Source organism: Branchiostoma floridae, chromosome 1 (assembly GCF_000003815.2).
Source record: "Branchiostoma floridae strain S238N-H82 chromosome 1, Bfl_VNyyK, whole genome shotgun sequence".
NCBI lineage: Eukaryota > Metazoa > Chordata > Leptocardii > Amphioxiformes > Branchiostomatidae > Branchiostoma > Branchiostoma floridae.
The window spans coordinates 14,796,275-14,814,943 of NC_049979.1; the positions used below are offsets into that span (position 1 = coordinate 14,796,275).

At 41.6% G+C, this 18,669-nt stretch overlaps 2 protein-coding genes across 16 annotated transcripts in view; one reads left to right on the forward strand and one right to left on the reverse strand.

Moving 5' to 3' along the window:
* The window catches only part of LOC118411561 (MAP/microtubule affinity-regulating kinase 3-like), a 33,066-nt gene extending 22,681 nt beyond the window's left edge, over positions 1–10,385 (forward strand). For 3 of the 15 annotated variants that reach the window (XM_035813921.1, XM_035813960.1, XM_035813999.1), the window contains 10 exons: positions 460–471; positions 1,987–2,099; positions 2,742–2,913; positions 3,315–3,356; positions 4,237–4,427; positions 5,546–5,629; positions 6,054–6,166; positions 6,944–7,066; positions 7,789–8,037; positions 8,603–10,385. In XM_035813921.1, the coding sequence (XP_035669814.1) occupies positions 460–471; positions 1,987–2,099; positions 2,742–2,913; positions 3,315–3,356; positions 4,237–4,427; positions 5,546–5,629; positions 6,054–6,166; positions 6,944–7,066; positions 7,789–8,037; positions 8,603–8,951 (1,448 nt within the window). In that variant the 3' untranslated portion in view covers positions 8,952–10,385. The remainder of the gene's footprint in view (positions 1–459; positions 472–1,986; positions 2,100–2,741; positions 2,914–3,314; positions 3,357–4,236; positions 4,428–5,545; positions 5,630–6,053; positions 6,167–6,943; positions 7,067–7,788; positions 8,038–8,602) is intronic. The other 12 variants (XM_035813930.1, XM_035814009.1, XM_035813939.1 and 9 more) reach the window with 10 other exon arrangements.
* Positions 10,386–15,290: 4,905 nt separating this feature from the next.
* On the reverse strand, positions 15,291–18,657 carry LOC118409498 (DNA repair protein XRCC3-like). Its single transcript, XM_035810563.1, has 7 exons — positions 18,448–18,657; positions 17,789–17,929; positions 17,410–17,622; positions 17,018–17,169; positions 16,600–16,812; positions 16,232–16,278; positions 15,291–15,889 (listed from the first exon to the last, which is right to left on the reverse strand). Exons 1-7 carry the CDS (start codon positions 18,503–18,505, stop codon positions 15,682–15,684), a joined length of 1,032 nt encoding a protein of 343 aa, XP_035666456.1. The 5' UTR covers positions 18,506–18,657; the 3' UTR covers positions 15,291–15,681.
* Between the last annotated feature and the right edge of the window lie 12 nt (positions 18,658–18,669).

The window sequence follows — 18,669 nt, forward strand, 5'->3', positions numbered from 1 at the left end:
AAGGATTTCCATTTTCGTCAGAGGAAAAAAGGTCAAAATCTTTGAATGCACAGATCTCATCCATAAAATCAGCTTTTTGTGTCCCAATGCACATTGTTTTAGAGGATAAAGTATACATGGATATAGATAGTTATTTTAAAACAAAATAGACCCCTGATAATTTGTTGAACTGAAACAGAAAGACCTAGGGAAGTATAACCCAGGCTCTTACTATAGTGTTTGTTGATGTAGATGGGGAAAGGGTGAAATCCATGACTAGGCAACAGATTCGAGTCCTTTGTTTTCATTGCTTGTACATGTGTGATTGTGATCCATTCTTGCTTTTTTATGTAATGCCAGATCCAATCGGAGTGAATCCCTCCGTTGTGTCTGTACTAATTCCTGACACTGGGTGCTCATAAAATCTTTAACATGTCCACCCCCTTTCGTCCTGCCTTTGCCTGCTCCCATTCGAACCAGAAGAATCAGTCAGTGAGTATTTCAGAGCCAGACAATGGACTCTCTCTTTATGTTTGTACATAACCTGTGTAACCTGTGTCCAATCCTGCTGCTCTGAAGAACAAATGATACTTTCCCTAGAGCATACAAGTTGGAAAATCAGGAAGAAAAGGAAAGACAGACTTTCTACTTGTATTTATACATAACTTGTGTAATCTCTGGCCAGTTCCAATTGAAGATGGTCTTTCCATGATTATGGTTATGTCAGAATATTGGAAAGAACAGAAAAATGGCAACTTGCCATGCTTTGATTCAATCTGGAGTGATAATTGAACTGCATGAAACATGAGCTAGACAATTTGAACCTGCACTAGTAATTGAACTCAAGTTCATTGATCTTGTGTGGAAATATTCGTTTTCCTGTAGCTGAAAACAACATCTTTGCTTCAATGATGATAGTATGTTTATAGCTGCTCAGAATCAAGTGGAATTTTGTATTATTGCATCCTGTTCCATGGCTGGGGTTAGAGACAGGATCATAAATTATTGATGCAGCTTCTCTGCTCATTGTTAGATCCCCTGTGATAAGCATGCCCTGTAGTTTCCCCATGCAGACATCCTGAGATCACGTTCATGAGACTGTGGGTAATAACTTCGGCCCAGCCAACCAATCGGCATTAAACATGCTGCTCAAAACAAGCAGGAGCCTCAGGAGTTACATAACCCTATTCCGGTAACTAGGAGGGGACTTATAATGTCTATTGATTTCAGTTGTCAGATTTCTGTCAATTCAATCTGCCCAGTGAACAACATCTGCTTTTCAGATATGTTTTACCTTGTGTTGATCAGTCTAACTCTGCTCTGGGCGCTGTTATTTTCAGTACTGCTGTCTGTTATAACACCCTTGTAAATGTGGATAAACGTACAGAATATTGGGCGTGTAAGCTGAGGAAGAGTGTCAAATAGTGTTTTGAATAGAGAGGATAGAGACCGTTGAAAAAAGTTATGTCTCCTATATTTCTGTTGTAGTTGGCAGAACCTTCTCATCTTTGGCATAGACTGTATTATACTAAAGGCTTGTGTCAGTTACGCATAGCATTGCAGCCAGGAACCGTTGGCAGTTCCTTAACTGTTAACCACCATCTCCCCCTAACTTCTGTATGTTACTAAAGCATGTCCTTCTTGTCTACCAAGGGAACGGACCAGGATATCAAAGTTAGTCTGTTTCTGTAGTCAGCATGTTTTAACAACGTTCAGGGGGAAAAAAACTTCAGACCTAGCAAGTGGAGAAGTAATGATATAATCATAATTTTAGAGAGCACCCCTTAAGAGTTAACAAAAGTGAATGCCGGTCAGTGTGTGCAAACAATTCCAGTGGTGCATGTTGTCGAATGTTGGATGAAACTTTTAAATCCTTTTTTCTGTAGTTTATATACTGTAGTGAGATGTTAGTAGCCTTTGTAGAGTTTCACATGTGAACTTTTCTTGCACCAGATCCAGTTTTTCCTCCCAACAGCTACAACACTTACATGTTTTCTCTTTTCATAGAACTCCTTTTATCAATGAACTACTCGCGGAAAGATATAGAAGACTCTTTGAAGAGCCAGAAGTACGATGAAATCATGGCTACTTACTTACTCTTAGGGTACAAAACTAGTGAGGTAAGTGTTGTTTTTTTGTTTCTTGCCACTCTGACTAATAAATACATTTAACAAAGGATGCACCAACGGGCAATTCCTGTTTGCCAGACATGAAGTAAGGATTAGCCCGGACAGCTAAGTAGAAAAAGATGCAAGGTAGCTTTTGCTTTAGTATTCTGGCCTGTTGCTGGTTGTTATGTCAAGACGAAGGTTGCGTATGCAAGGTATCTGTGATGCGTTAGTGCTAATTGACATTGTGCTCCATGTATTTTAACGTAAAAAGAAAGCATTTCTGTAGAACACTGACAAATGTGACTTGAGATGGAGAAATGCAGCCTTATATATTCATTGATGCATCATAAACCCTTTGGTCTTTTTTACCAGCTGTTTTCAAAAGACACGAATGTAAATGCTGCATTTCTCCCCTCCTCCCACATGTATTGACACTATATGCACATGAAAAATTTTACATGCTTCACTTCTACACTGTCCCTGGTAGAAACCCTGCCTTCATCATTCTCAATGACACTAATGCATTTAAGATTCTGAGCCTGCTCTCCCCCCTGCCTCTGGTGGTGGGCTGTGCCGCGGTGCTCTGTTCCCTGTAGCCTCTATCTGCATGGTGCATGTTAGCGAGTTTGTGGTGTTGGGCGTATGTTACAGTTGGAAGGCACGGACTCTCGTTCAGGCAGCAGCCTCTCCCTTCAGGCCCCCTCACGACCATCCAGACCGTCCTCCGACCTCAACACCGCCGCCAAGGACTCCCCCTCCCACGCAACCAAGGTAGTACGGTCCGTCTCCACCAACCAGAAGCAGCGAAGGATCAGCCATGGCAGTAAGTACAGAGCTAAGGGAAGCATGAGCTCACCTGTCTTCCCATTATCATTTCTTTGACATTTGGTCAGGTATCCTTAGCTTGAGTGTTGCACTTCCTTTTTTTCTGCTTTTGTTTGCCGGATGTCGTTTCCCGTTCAGCACATCCCGGTGCCGACTCATGTGCCTCCCACTTTCCCAAAGAACAATGAATTATGCAGAGACGTGATGGGACTGGCAATTCCCTGGTATCACCTATCAGTCCCCAGAAGGGGCACCAAATTACATTCCACATATCAAGTAATAATAATCCACACGGCAGCTCCTTTGGGAGTTAAGCTAGAGGTGAGAGGTGATGTAGCAAGTGGTTTCTCTTTCTTGTTTGTCAGATGTAATGCTAATCCTCCTCATCCTGTCTTCCAGAGTCAAGTGGGCGGGAACAGACGAAAATCCCAACCTCAAAATGTACGTCATACTCTAGATTTAGGTTTGACTAAGATTGACAGTTTGGTTCCAGTCTATCATGAATTTGTTGAGAAAATTATACATTTGTGCAATGTTTTCTTAATACAGTGTTTGGTTGTAGTGTGACCTAATATGGGTGTGTGTGACCTTTTGCTGAGGTAACCTTTTGTGTGACAACTGTTGGCATGGTGCCTGGATGTAACATGGGAGGAAGAGATCACATTTCATGGACCTGTTGCTGTCCTGTCAATCATATGCTGTGTCATAACAATCATTTCAGTCAACTAATCAATTTATTAACCAACCAAATAACAAGTGAGAAAAAATGTCTTGAGGGCATTGTTTTAACATCAGTTAACTTAAGGTTACAATATCCTTGTCTCTGCATAGTTCCATTATGTAGATCAGTGTCATGACACCCCCCTCCCACCTACATCCCCCTAAAGCTAACCATTGTTGTGTCCCCCTGTTACATCCTCCCACACTGCCTGTTGTAGCCCTGCAAAGTAGCAGTATAGTTCAGCTTAGCATGTTGTGTCTAGTAGTGGTATTTTGTTTGTAATGTGTACAATATTTGATATAAGACTATATAGTAAAGATAGTACTATCTTTGTTTATTTTATTATCATTTCTTGTGACTACAATATGATGTTGAAATACCAGTGTCCTGACGCATTTCATTTTTTTTACATTTTTAATCATATTTGTTGGATCACTTAAGGCCAAAATCTTTTTTTTTTTTAAGAAGAGAATCCATTTGCACCTACCGAGGTTCTTTCAGGACAGTAATCAGAAACACAGTATTTTTCCCTTGGCCTAACCATGCTTTGGATTAGAAGTTCCTCCCCGGATTTAATTATGTTGCACGTTTCCCGCGTAGCTGCAAACTCAACGTCGTCGTACAGCAAGCGGCACAATGTGGAGAATGATGTGAAGGAGAATGCATCTCCGATGAACAAGAAGTCGAGCAGCGGGGCAGTAGGTGGGAAGGAGTCCCCCAGCGTCACCAACAGGTCCATCTCCACGCCTGGAAGTAACCCCACCAACAGGAAAAAGTCTGCAACACCTAAGGTAAAGTAGTTCTGCAGGGTAATGGTTTGTAACCTCACAGTTACTTCTTAGCTACAATACCAGGCTGGTTACTTTTTAAAACAACTAGTTTTTTTTTTAAATTTTTGTCTCTAAATCAGCCAATCAACTGCATACAAGCTTTGTCAAGAAGGTTCTGTCCCTACATATCAGCAATTGTATGTATATAAAAAGAAAAGCATCAAAGTCAAGAAACCTTTTGTGATTGGTGCGGTTGGGCAGCCTTGGCTGTACACATGTTTGACTACAAGCAAACCAATAGACAATGTTACTAGGTCAATATGTAAAGGTTACTGACCTGGTATCCACGGTAACCGTCAGTGTGGGAGAACCTGCAATGATGTGGTGGTAATTTGGAAAATGTTCATATCATTAGCGTCCTAAAATTATATGTTTGAAGAAAAATGTTACCCTCTGGTCTTCCGGTTTGTCCCACTTCCTGGTAAGCCTCTGGGTGAAATCCAGTCAGATGTTGCCACAATGGAAGGGTTAGCAAAAACAATTTGACCACTAACCATGCACACTCTCTTATAACAACGCCTCAGACGGAAAGTTATGCATCTACTTTTTGTAAGCCTAAAGTAGAATAGTGGCAACAAAATGAAGGCAAAAAAGACTTAATGTTTGGACGTTGTGTCATGAATCATTATTTTGTTAGATTCCTGTATCCCTGTGCATTATCTTACAAACTGGAAGGTTTTTGATCTGGAAAACCTCCCTTGAAATTTACAGAACTCACAGCATGTCTCTTTACCATCTCTGTGTCAAGGTTTCTCAGAAGTAGGCTTAACAGTTTGGGGTTTAAAGGAAAAGAAGTGGTTGTTTTGTCTGTCATCCCTGTCTTTAATTTTGATTCGCCTTTCTGTTCTTGTACTTCCTGTTTTCCGTAGCCAGGTATCCACCTTTGTTCAGCTTATGTCGACTTCCCAACAGCTGCTATATTGTTGCTAGGGTAGCAACTGTTAGGAAGCAGACCAAAGCTGAAAAAGGCTGGATATCAGGCTATGTTTTTAATTTTAACAGCCTCTTGATAATATGTTTACCTTTATACCCCCCCTCCCACCTGTGTTCCCCTGGTATCACCCTGTATCCCCTGGAAGGCTGTGAGGAAGGTGTTGGGATGGAAGTTACCTGCAGAGTTGACAGACAAGCTGTCCAGTAGGGACTCTGAGAGAGTCAGAAACGTCAGTTTTGTTTCTATGGCAGATGACTTTGGGTGTCGGTCTTCATTTTATTTCTTATTCCTGGTTATTTGTCTGTTATTTTTGTGTTATTTCTGTCTTTTGGTCACTCAAAAGCAGGAAAGTCATTTTCAAAGTTTCAACGCCTTGATTCCATTGTTTGGTGAATTAGACATATAAATTATTTAGAGTTATATTATACATATCACCCCCAATTTCAATGTATCAAGCCCTCTCTGAGATGTTCTATTTCCATTTTTCATTTCTAAGGGTATTTTGGCTTCAAAATTTCAAACTTTAAATGTCTTTCCATTTCTTTAAGTGACCAGTATTTCGTGTGTAGTTCATAAGGTATAAACCCGGTTCAGGTAGGAACTTTTTCCTATTTTATTTGATCATGCTAATTGATCGCAAACTCCGTTCACAGCCCAACAGTGTGTTGCCACCCAGCATGACTAGGAGGAACACCTATGTGTATGGAGAGAGAGGTGGGATCAATGCTGGCGACAGAGCGGGCTCTGGAACTCCAAACAAAGAAAGGTATGCCCACATCACACACACCCATACACACACACACAGCTGTCCTGTCTCAGTATAAAAGCGGTTGTCTGGTCAACCCTTTTCTTTAGTACTAACTTCCGCTGTCCTTAACTCTCCTAACACTAGATGGACACCCTTGTTTGAATCACGGTTTTTGCATTGTTTTCCCATCATAAAGATCCCTTGGATGCCAAAAAAATATCAGGAGTGTGTTCAATTGTTGCAGAAGTTGAAATATATTCTGTGAACCAAGTTCTCCTTTGTAGCTAAAGATGGACCACAGGAACTTGATTTTGAGAATGCCACCTTGAAGAGACAAAATATATTTGACCTTAGCATGAATTAAAGTTCAATTTATCAATAATGGATTTGACCTTTGTGTTGCCAAAGGACATTTTACAACAAATTGTCTCATTCCGAAATAGTTTTACAAAGAGCACCCTGTTTAATCTTAAACAGTTTCAAATTTGGGTGCAAGCATCATCATATTTGTATGGGGAGAGCAAGAAAAAAATTATGGTTGCATTGATGTCATCCATGAAATCAAGTTTGTGTGGCATAAGATGAAAATTGCTGCACTTTTTCAAATCTAGCATCCAGGGGATGGTAGCATTTTAATTGTAGAGTTTCGTCACTTTGTAGTTTTTGTTTTCTGCTGGGTCTTCTCATTTAAGTGGTTCTGACATGCTGACCATGTCTCTTGCTCTCCATCTTTCCTCCTGCTTGCCTTGGTTCACCTCGCTGCTGCATTTTGTGTGTGGACTGACTGACGTACAGTATAAGTAGTGTGCCTCAGCCGGCTAAACCACGGGGGCATCAGAAGTCTGCCTCGACATCAGGCCATCCTGCGGCTATGGGGCTACCGCCCATCGACGACGCACTGGCCGGACTGAGGCCTAGGTGAGGCCGGACTTAACCAGTTTTGCTTGAAACAAGCGGCTGTGTTATGCTTCGTTAAAGAGTGCCAAGCAAACAAACGCAAGCATATCATCCCGCGCTGACATGCACAAGAGCTTGTGTGAAACGCAGTGTGTGATGCTACCACGTTCCATTGATTGCTAACTGCCACATAGTGCACACTTTTATGTTGAAACACCCCTCACAGTAGCACTCAAAATAACGATCTAACATCTGCCACTCTGACCAACTTTTGCAATTTTCTTGCCCTTTTCAGGTTTCTTCTAGTTCCAGACCTGAAAGGAAATTTCATGACCTGTCCTGACCTTATTTTTTTCAGCTCCCCACCCCACAAAATTCTTCCACTTCCAGTTTGCAGAAAAGATGTATGACTTTTCTCCTGTTTAAGCAAAGTTGAAAGAGTCAAACAAATGGCTAAGTCTGTAAAGTCTTTGAAATGTGGCCCAGATATTTTTAGCAGATGTTTTTCAGCCCTCAGGTCCTGTTTTTCTTAGCCTCACAATTCCAGACAAGCTTCTAAAGAAGCTTGAATATTGAAATTCATCCCTCGCAAAATGATTCAATTTGTAGCAAAATTACTACTCTCTTTCCATTTTCTCTTGTACTGGCAGTCAGTTTTCTGTGTGTGTTGTTCCAGTCCATGTGTACGAGAGCTCAACATCACTAATTTCCTTACTGACCTACTACTTCTGCCCATCCACCAGCACGGCTCCAGGGAAAAGGCCTCATCAGCTACCTTCTCCCACCATCCCGTCGTCACAAACACGCTTTCCCCGCGGCACAGTGAACCGCAGTACGTTCCACGGTGGGACCAGCATACGAGAGCGCCGCCACGCCACGTACAATGGTCCGCCAGCCTCCCCAGGCGGCCCCATGGACACAAATAGCGTAACAGGGTCTCGTAGAAGTTCCACGTCCTTCTTCAGTAAGCTGTCATCCAAGTTTAGCAGAAAGTAAGTGTAATGATCCTTGTTGGCTTCTCCAGACGATGGACTCCCGCCTTTACACTTCACACTGCATTCCATATCATGCCATAGTGTTGTAAATATGTTGCTTGTTCTTCTTGAGGTTGAGGTGAAGTAATTAACTTATTAAAGACCAATGATCAACTCTTTCACATACAATGTGAGAAATTTTGAAAATCCATCCAGATTTCCCCAATTTTTGCTTAAAGTCTCCCCTACTCTCCTTACAGACATTTGTTTCAAAGGATGACACATTGAAGATAATTGACATACATCACCTTATACATGATATACATCACATTTTACACACATTCTGAGACCTTGAGTTGCACAGCATTTTCAGTTATTCTTGCATTTCTGATTCACCTGTTGGCATAAATCTGCATGGGAAAGAAAACAGATTGTATTTGTGATGAAATTAGTAAACTACGGAAATCCTCGTGCATGTATGTGTGTAACCCGCCACACAGCCCATTAACAAACACACCCTAACACCCACATATACCATCATGTTGGTCCGCATGCTAAGAATGTAGCTCACTGACGAAATCAGTCCTTCTTTCCGTGAAAGGTCGGTTGCTGAAGAGACAGACAAGGACAAGCCGCGGTCGCTGCGCTTCACGTGGAGCATGAAGACCACGAGTTCTATGGACCCCAACGAGATGATGAAGGAAATTCGCAAGGTCTTGGATGCCAACCAAGTGGATTACGAACAGCGGGAGAAGTACCTCCTGTTCTGCGTCTATGGGGACGCAAGGGACGACAACCTTGTGCAGTGGGAGATGGAGGTCTGCAAGCTCCCTCGGCTCTCACTCAACGGCGTGCGCTTCAAGCGCATCTCTGGAACCTCCATTGGCTTCAAGAACATTGCTTCTAAAATAGCAAACGAACTGAAGTTGTAATGACGTTGCTAGTGTTGACCTTTACTGTGTAGACGCTTCCGACTTCAGTGTTGCGCTGTGTGCCGCAGGGGAAGGGATGCTGCAGCACTCACCATCATGTCTCCTTGTTGTGACCTGTACCAAACAAAGCTGCCAGAAGGGAGGCTTTAAGGTCAGCTAGGGAAGAAACTGTAAGTGCATGTAACAGGTGGAGGAAAAGGGTTAAAAAAGCAAGGTGGCGAGAGAGAGATAGGATAATTGCTGTGATGCGACCCAGCGTACTATACTAGAGAAACAGGCGCTGGAGGTCGTAGTCATGAAAATTGGTGTTTTAAGTGTAATTTTCAGAGCATGTAGGAAAATATTTAACAGAAAAAAACATAGTTTTGACCTCCGTAAATCAGGGCAGTAACAAATCATGCCAAGTAGATGGCAGTCCCACTGTTGATTGTTAGAGTGTTAGGCTAAGATAAACTGTTGGTCATGAGAAGCTACAGATTACAGACCATAGGAATCTTAGTTCCAACATACCAGATTGTAAATTGGTAAAAGAATAATCTGTACATTTTCTATAAGCCACATTAGAACTGATGTGTCAGAGAATCTGCATATCTGACAATGTCTGCAATAGACGTTAGTATAACGAGCTCCCGTGTCGAAGGGTTGTTTCCCATTCGACATGCGTGCAAGCTGTACCATATCCGTGCAACGAGCCCTCTTCTCTACTTGCCAAAAGTAGAATGATTCTTGCTCCCATCCACACATGCTGTAAGGTATGCTTGTAAGGTCGCCATTGCCTGCATGTATATATGAGATATCTGGGAGCCCTGCAGAAGGGCAGTGCAACTAGGAAGGAACCATCGTCACTACTTCTCCTGTTCTGTCAGCACGCTCTGTAGTTACTAACTAGTAGGGAGTATATGCCAGGCTTTGATTACAATGTAGATGTGGTTCCTGTTGTTTTTTTGCTAGCCACGATGCTGGAGCCATGCATTTTTATTGCCTTCAGATTCTTTACATGGCCTTAGAACCTTGTGTTTGTACTGTTTTTAATTCTATTTAGCTGTAGTTGGATTTTTGGAATTCAGTATACAAAACATGTTGCCTATTTCAAACTGCAAGAATTGGACTCGATTTATGTACAAAATCTATTTATGGGCAATAATAATGTATATTTGTAAAACAAGTGTCATAGACCAGTCTTGAATTGTGTAAATGTACATATTCTGATGTTAGCAGCCTGTGTTGCATCGCTCAGAATGTCGGAACCCTAGAATTCTGAAAGGCGGCGTTAAGCCATGCACACTGCAATCCAGGTAGTTATTACAGGCACGTGCACCCCCACCCCTTACCTACTGTACATGTACAGACCATTTCATTTTTGGTTTTCTGGTAATCCAATTTTCTGACTCAAATAAAGGGTTCCCTTTGACCAAGTGAACCTGAGGAATGGTGTTGGTGTGTTTGACTGCTTTCATTGAAATGTATGCAACATAAACAAATGTCACGATTAGATCAGCCACACTTTTTGTAGAGCTTTTCACGTCACTTCTAGGGTGAAGATTCTCCATGCTGATTTGGCAACTGACTTCAACTAGGACTGATTGAAGAATTTGAGGCACAAGGGCAAACTAGTCTTAGAAGTTAGATCCCAAGGTGTAATATAACCAACTAGAGTTCCACGAACACATACCTTTGCCAAATAACAAGGTTTGTTATGTAGAATGATGTCTGTAGACAAATGCGTTACTCATTTCATTTTCTTTATAATCATATGCTTGGAGTTGGTTTATAAAATTTCAACATTGATTATGCAAATTAGATCCCAAGTTACCATTAATCGATATCAAATTGTATCAAGTATTACTTAAGCTATCAGCATACCAAAAATCATGATGATCCTTTGATCCATTCTTGACTTATTCTCTTTCAGTCTTTAATAAAATACACCCCTTACTCTCTTCCCTCTTTCTCAGTTACATATGTGACAACTTTGATGAAAGTACTATAATGAAATGCAGTGGGTTTTTGTACTTTTCCTAATTGATTATGCAAATTAGCTGTTGATTTGCATAATTGGTATCTCATTATGTAGGTCTTCACTTACGCTACCTAAATACCAAAAAACATGATGATCCGTCAACATGTTCATATTTTCTCATTAATAATGCAAATGAGGTCATCATTTGCATAATTGATATCTATAGCCATTTCTCTCCTTCCCAGCTACATATGTGACAAGTTTTAAAGTCCTATCATGGAATGCTGTGGATTTATAAATTTTCCTAATTAATTATGCAAATGAGCTGTTGATGTGCATAATTAGTATCTCATTATGTAAGTCATCACTCATTCTATCTACATACCAAAAATCATGACGATCCGTCAACATGTTGTAGAGTTATTTCGTCCAAAGTTGAGTTTCTGCTGCAGTACCTTAGCAAGCCGCTAGGGGGTCCATTATCAAACTTGACCTTCGTTTCCCGATCCCTACCCACCTACCAAATATCATCAGGATCCATCCCAGGCTTCTCGAGTTATGCTGTTAACACACACATAGACACACAAACACATCCAAAACCTAACCTTAGCCATTCTGGCAAAGGTAAAATTGTCGCAGTGGTTTTAGTCTATTGTCCAGGTTTGTGCGGCAACCCCTCAGCTCCAAAACCATAACTCCACAAATGTGCGTTTTAGTTGTATGAAACTGTTCAGAAGTCACCCTCAAGCTTAAAGCATCGAGAAACAAGTACCATTTCCACCACCCTGTCACAATTGCAAGGGGGTAGGCACTACTTCTAAATTTGCACAAAGCCCACCATACCACATATTTATCTAGAACATTTTATATAATATTCCCTGGAGAATCCCTTCTTTACTTTTTTGTAGACAGTCAATGAAAACATGTCTGGATATATATATCTTTCAACCACATTTTTAACAATGTACATTATGTACTTATTGTCTAACTGTGAATTCAGACATCCATAGAAAAAAGTAACCGATATCGTTTCAAATTTCCCTTACGCCTTGTAACCTGAATTCCTTACAGCTGTTCATCAGTTCATATTCAATTTGATGACAGAGTGATAACACGCCTACTCACAATAGGGGATGTGTTAAAAAGTCCGAATGTTTGAAGTGTAGCCACAACTTGACTGTACATTAAATATATGTAAGTCAATTGGGAACAATGTCCCAAGCTCTGCTCTACTACCTCATGTTCCTTGTATCTCTATGTACACCCAAAAGATTTTCCACAAAATCACCTCCGTGTAATTTCTGCTGGGTAATTGTCTTCTGAATTAGCTCTGCCCCAAATCTCACAACCATATGATATAAAAGGTAAGATACATGTTCTACATAGTTCAAGCTGACTCTTTGGAGACAGACTTGAATGCATGAAGGCTTTGAGACTGAAAATGGCTTTTACGAGGGGTGTTCAAAAGTAATAACTCTGACCCACTTCCAGTTGTCTGATCTAGATGAAATTTTGCATGTGTAATGATTTATATCTCTATACTTTCATGTTGCAAAAAAGAGCTCTGAACTAATTGTGGTTTCTGATTTACTGGTGTTTGAACTGAGTTAGGTGTGAAATGGACCAGGTGTGAAATGGAGCCAGTTGAGTGTCGCGCAGTGATCCGGTTTTTGTATTTGAAAGGACGCACACCAAAGGAGACTTTTGATGAAATGAAAGAAACTTATGGTGATGATGCCCCATCATATGACCTTGTAAAACGCTGGCAACTTGAATTCAAACATGGCCGGAAGTCTGTGGAAACAGCTCCCAGACCTGGTCGTCCCTCTTCTGCCATTGATGAGGCATCTGTTGGAGGACCAACCTGGGGTGTCCTACAAAAACGGTGTCCAGAGCTGCATCAAACGATGGGAGAAATACATAACTCTGGGTGGTTCCTATGAAGAGAAAGACTAATAACTGTGCCAAGTTTCATTAATCTCCTGCTGTGGGAAATGAGTCAGAGTTATTACTTATTGAACGCCCCTCGTAAAAGACTACTGCAAGGACAGCTCAAATTGAGACCATGTAGTGAAAAGAGAGATGACAGTGTACCTACCTCTCAAACTCAAAGGAAGGAGAAGAATACAGACTAAGACCGTTGTTATGTACATAAGCCCATCATTTTGGCTTGCCAAGTTGATCATATGGCCTAAGGGTCAACTAACACATTTGCAAGGTCTGACCTTTACACCTCTGAAATATCAGGTTGCTCACAGTACTGACTGATCATAGGCCAGTCCAATTCGTGGACCAGGAACCCCTCAACTGTGGTGACAGCTGCTAAGGTGGAGTGGGGTTGTACTGCTTCAGAAGTTTTCGACAAGAATGCTATCCCTACACTAGCCGCTAGGGGGCCCAAACTTATGTCACTAACTCCTGAGCACAACAGCTATCTAACACCCAAAACTCGTGGCCATACCATGTTCAGAAGATGGAAAAACACACCCGGAAGTTGCGCTGCAGTACCAAGGGAAGCCGCTAGGGGGCCCATTATCGAACTCCCCCTTCGTTTCCCAGACCCCTACCCACCCACCAAATACCAGCTGCATCCGTCGAAGTCTTCTCGAGTTATGCTGTCCGCAGACAAAAGTTTGCAATTAAACCGGCGCCCGCACGTCCATGAAAGCCACTAGGGGGCCCAAACTCGCAGCAATCACTCCCTGCTTTAAGGGCTCCCTAACGCTCAAAAGTCACGACCGCAGCATGTCCGGAACGCGAGATATCAAGCATGCAGGTCCTGCTGCAGTACCTTAGCAAGCCGCTAGGAGGCCCATTATCGAACTCGACCTTCGTCTTCCACACCCCTACCCACCCACCAAATATCAGCTGCATCCATCGAAGTCCTCTCGAGTTATGCTGCTCACAAACGGGGAGAACCACACCACCAAACCGAAAACATAACCTTAGCCATTCTGGCAAAGGTAATTATAAGTAGCTGTCACCAGGTGTCTGATGCTTGTGTGTTACACTGAAGGGCAAAGCTCATAGTCTTCGATAGCATCATATTCAACTTGTTGATGAACTCACAGCTTTTGGATCCTGGAAGACAAGGAAAATTTGTGATGATTTGCCCAAGATTCAAGAAAGTAACTTTTATTATAAGTATAGCACAGTGCAATCTTGCACCTGCTGAAAGTAAGGCATCTTCTAGTGGTGACTTTATTCCTTATCAGCCTCTGCATCAAACTGCAAACCTGAAGGAGGAATATCAAATTATTAAAAAGGCCAATTTAGTTGCATTCAGGGACAACAGAAAGGATCATGGGGGATTAAAGCGGGAAAATGTAGTGGGAGAATTGCAAAAAAATCACCCATGAAAAAGAAAAGACATATTAAACCTGACAAAAAATGTGCCGTTTTCAATTCTGTAATATGATAATTCAGCACCTGGAGCCAATAATATGTAACAGGTACCGACATTTCTTCATGTTTACCTTTGCTTTGCAAGACTAGTGGAAACGACTATTGGACAGCAGTCCTTTTGCATGGCAGTGTAAATGTCAACTGATGTTTGGTGGCATCAAAGTGCTGATAAGTTAAGGATTAGATTCAGACATGCAAGATTAGCATCTACCCCTACAAAATGGTCATTTGACCTCCACACAATGCCAAAATGTTGGACAACTGTTATTCTCCAAGCAGTAGTTAGGTTCGATAGTGGTTGAGATTTCTAAATTCTGCTGCGCTCTCCTTCCAGCCACTACTATCCCAGTGACCATGCCTCTGAAGACCATGGTATGATATGAAAGACTTGTCTGCACCTGTCTACAATGGAGGTCAGATGGCAAGGACTTGTGCTGTTGCCATGGCAAGGAGATGTGGTTGGTATCACCACAGAGTTCATGGAATGCTGTCACTCATACTAGTCCTGGGCTGCCAGTGCTGAGCCTGACATTTATCCATTGCTGGGTCATCAGCAGTGAAGTAAGGCTATACCAGCTTACCTGACTTGACATAAATGGACATTCATTGGATGATCTCAAATCAGACCTACACATGTATGATGTACCTCATCATGAAAATAGTTGGAAGACAAAAGTAGTTGAGAATGCAAAGACTTGTATGTCTTTGTTGGCATCCTAATTGCATAACTGCCACTTTCTGATAAGGGGTCAACAAAAATTAGTCGGCAGTAGTCAGTATCACTGCTGATGCTAATACAATGAAATATGCCATTGATGGCAGGTGTAGACATGTCAATCATATGGTCTTGGGATGGATGTTCTGTGTTTGAAATCAATTTTGCAAAACAAATACATGTAGTAGCATGGTATTCATCCCCATTTGAGCTCTAGTTAGCAAAATAGACTGACGAATGAAGCTCAGGACAGCTATCATTTGGTTATCAACCACATTTATTTTTGTATGCTCTTCAATATAATGCTTCTTTGCCTTAAGGTACACAGTATAGCACAGAAAGTCCAAGCTCTCATAGGTACATGTTAATTATATTTTCATATTTCAAAACTGTCACCTGTCAGATGTTGGTTGAACTGCAGAAAGTTGCTCACTCAGCAGCATAAGGTAAAATACCAGTAGTACATACATACACATAATCATAATATATACAAGTTTATGTCAATGTTGACAGGTAGATGTTTGTCATAAATATGTTTGTCATACATTTTCACACAGTACATCCACTGTGAAGTATGATGTAGTGTTAGAAATGTCACAACTTCCAAGCTGCATGACCTACGTTTCCCTGTCATCATCATCCTAGCCCTGTCATCTTAACCCTTTGACCCCCTGCGCATCCACTATGTAATATGACGTAGTGTTGGGGAGATGAGGGGAGAACATGACCTCCAGACTCCGTACCACGGCAGGGCTGCCGTCAGCACACTGCAGGGTGTGCTCCGTCCTGGATACCATCAGCCGTGTGGTCACCAGACTGGACCACACCAGACCCAGGGCTGGAATCACTTTCTGGGAGCTGGCAAAAACAGATAAGATAGATGTACTTTAGTTCAATTCAAAACTGAATCAAGTAAAATATTCTTCCTGTACTTGGAAACTTGAAAAGTAGCAATAAAACATTGTTGAAAAAGCTTTATCTTGTACATATAATGTATTTGTAATATTTGAATTCTTAAAAGTAGAGTCTACACATAACTTTCAATATTAATATCCTTCAAAGAAAAAAGCCAATCCTAAAGGAATCCCAGAGCAAAATGTACTCCAGTGGATTGACTGGAGAGCGTAATTACAATTTGTATAGAATCTAGGAATATATGGACATGGATGAATCTAGAGATAAACAGAATCTATACACAACCTTGAGATGTTGCCATTTCCTCTTCTCTTACCGACAACTGCTGACACCTTCAGAGAATCAGAGGACACATATTATGTTTCAGGTATAGCATGTTGATAAGCTCACATCAACTATTATGAGAATTCATTTCCTCAAGCATGGACTTTTCAAAGTTGCCATTACTATATTACCCTCATACCCTGCAAAAGTGAGGTATGAAGAGTCATAAACATAATTCACCCAAGGTTTCAAGTGCTACAAAGCCAGCTGGTGGCCAAGTTCCAAATTCTTTTTATTCTAGTGAAAGCAAAGAGTTACACATTCAACATTCCAAACAGTAGTTTCCATTTGAAAAGAAAAATGCTGAAATCCACAGCCTACGCACGTACCTGGTTAATACACACCACTGGCACATTGTACTTCTGGCTGACTGTCCTCAGCTGTGCACCCAGCGACTGCAGGTCCTTTGCCCTCCTAGTGGTCTCCCGGCTCTCATACTCACCACGAAACAGTGCAGCAATGGAGTCTATCACCACAAGCTTTACAACTCCCCTCTCCAGTAGGATAGGGAGTCTGGACTGGATACATTTGGACAGTTGGTCCTATTGGACGTAGAAAGTTGGATATTACATGCATTATAATATAATCAATGTAATCAAATACTGTTAACGACTACTTCTAGCACTACTACTATTCATTGTGCAAAGATGCATGTTTAAAGGTCAAACATTTTAACCATTCTTAATGGACCCTACATTCAAAAATTTGATCTGTTCAAACTGAAAATTATGTTATGGCCTGTGACACCTTGTCTGCTGTGTGCTCAACAAATATCTGGTCAGAGAATCTGATTTTCTTGGTGACTTCCAAAGGGGCGAGGCCTCTTGCAGGAAACTGTTGAGCAATCTGGGCTAGCCTCTTGCTGGGGAAAGCATCCTCTGTACAGATGTACACTGCACCTTGAGTATCAAACAGACATAAAAGTAACATATTAAAGAGACACAATCACAACAATTATGTACACATATGATAAAGAAAACTGAATTAGGGAATTCTCATACATACCATATCATTACTGTTACAGTAATATATGTGTGATAAATCAGTCATAATTAGTAATATTTTATGGCATTACTGTATGAAGTAATTCTTCACTTCCTACCACTATACCAACAAGAAACAAAGAAATCTTTACCAACCTGCATCCAGCCCTCCCCATTCCTCTGGCAGTTGCACAGTCAGACACAGCTGCAGCCCAAACTGCGTCTTCCCTGCACTGCTCTCTCCTGAGATCTCTGTCAGACCCTGGCATGGGATGCCACCTCGCAGGAACTCATCCAAAACTGGACAGCCCAGGCTGAGGAACCTGACCTTCAGATCAGCTGGGCAGTCACCTAGCAACAGCTGTAATGCTGGGGTTGGAAGAAGACAGTGAGTCGTTAATCTAACACCATGTACTACAGCTGTGTACTTCATGTGACATCTGCATCCTACCTAGACTCCAAAGTAGTCTCTACTAAATGATACTGTTTTACTCAGTGTCCCACATCCATGCATGTGTGCCCTGCTGTGTCTTACCTGTAGCAGCATGGATCCTTTGTCGGACTGCTTCAGACACTTCCCTCACCAGGTGTCCCACATCCTTGGCCGACAGGTGAGTCAGACGCTCCAGGTCAGCTGAGGAGAACCTTAATACCTCTGCATACCTGTGGAGCTTGGCTGAAGGAGCGCAGATATTAATTAAGTATGTACTACAAAATGTAACTGCCACTGTATCCAGATCGTCTTTACGTGTTGGCCAAACAACGTGCAAAATAGTGGTCATAGCAAACTATGATTTTTATTGAAATTTAACGTGAGCTTTTTTGTGACACAATCAGTCATCTTACAGTTACCATAACAGGAAACAGCTGCCACTCTTATACTATCAACTCAAAGTCTTGTTAACTTCATTTCTTATACTATCATAAAACCTAGGCGCGGCGACTGTTGCAGCACTTCATTTGCATCCAGTCTAACGTGTTACATATATAACCAAGTCATATATATGCATTTAATTGCCCTAGCAACAACTGTTCTAAATCAGTGAAAGAGTTCTAAACCATGTTAGACAAATTATAGGAGAGTGAAATGTACAAACAGCAAGAGTGAAGATCGGGAGCTTACAGGCAAATTTTATGCCCATCATCCCGAAGATGGTGTCATGTGAGGATGTATCAGCATTTACTCCACCTTACCTTTCCTGACAGCAGTCAGTATTCTGGGGTGCAGTACCAAGCCTTGTACATCTCCCATCCCTCACGGATAAGCAGCTTCGGTTGTATCCCCGCCAGGAGAACTTCTACAGGAGAGCGCACATCTTCACCTTAGACATTTTAGCGCCATTTTGAATTTCCCTCTGCGTTGACAACATGAGAAGGCGAATGAATGTTGACAGACTTCTAAAAAATATCCCATCA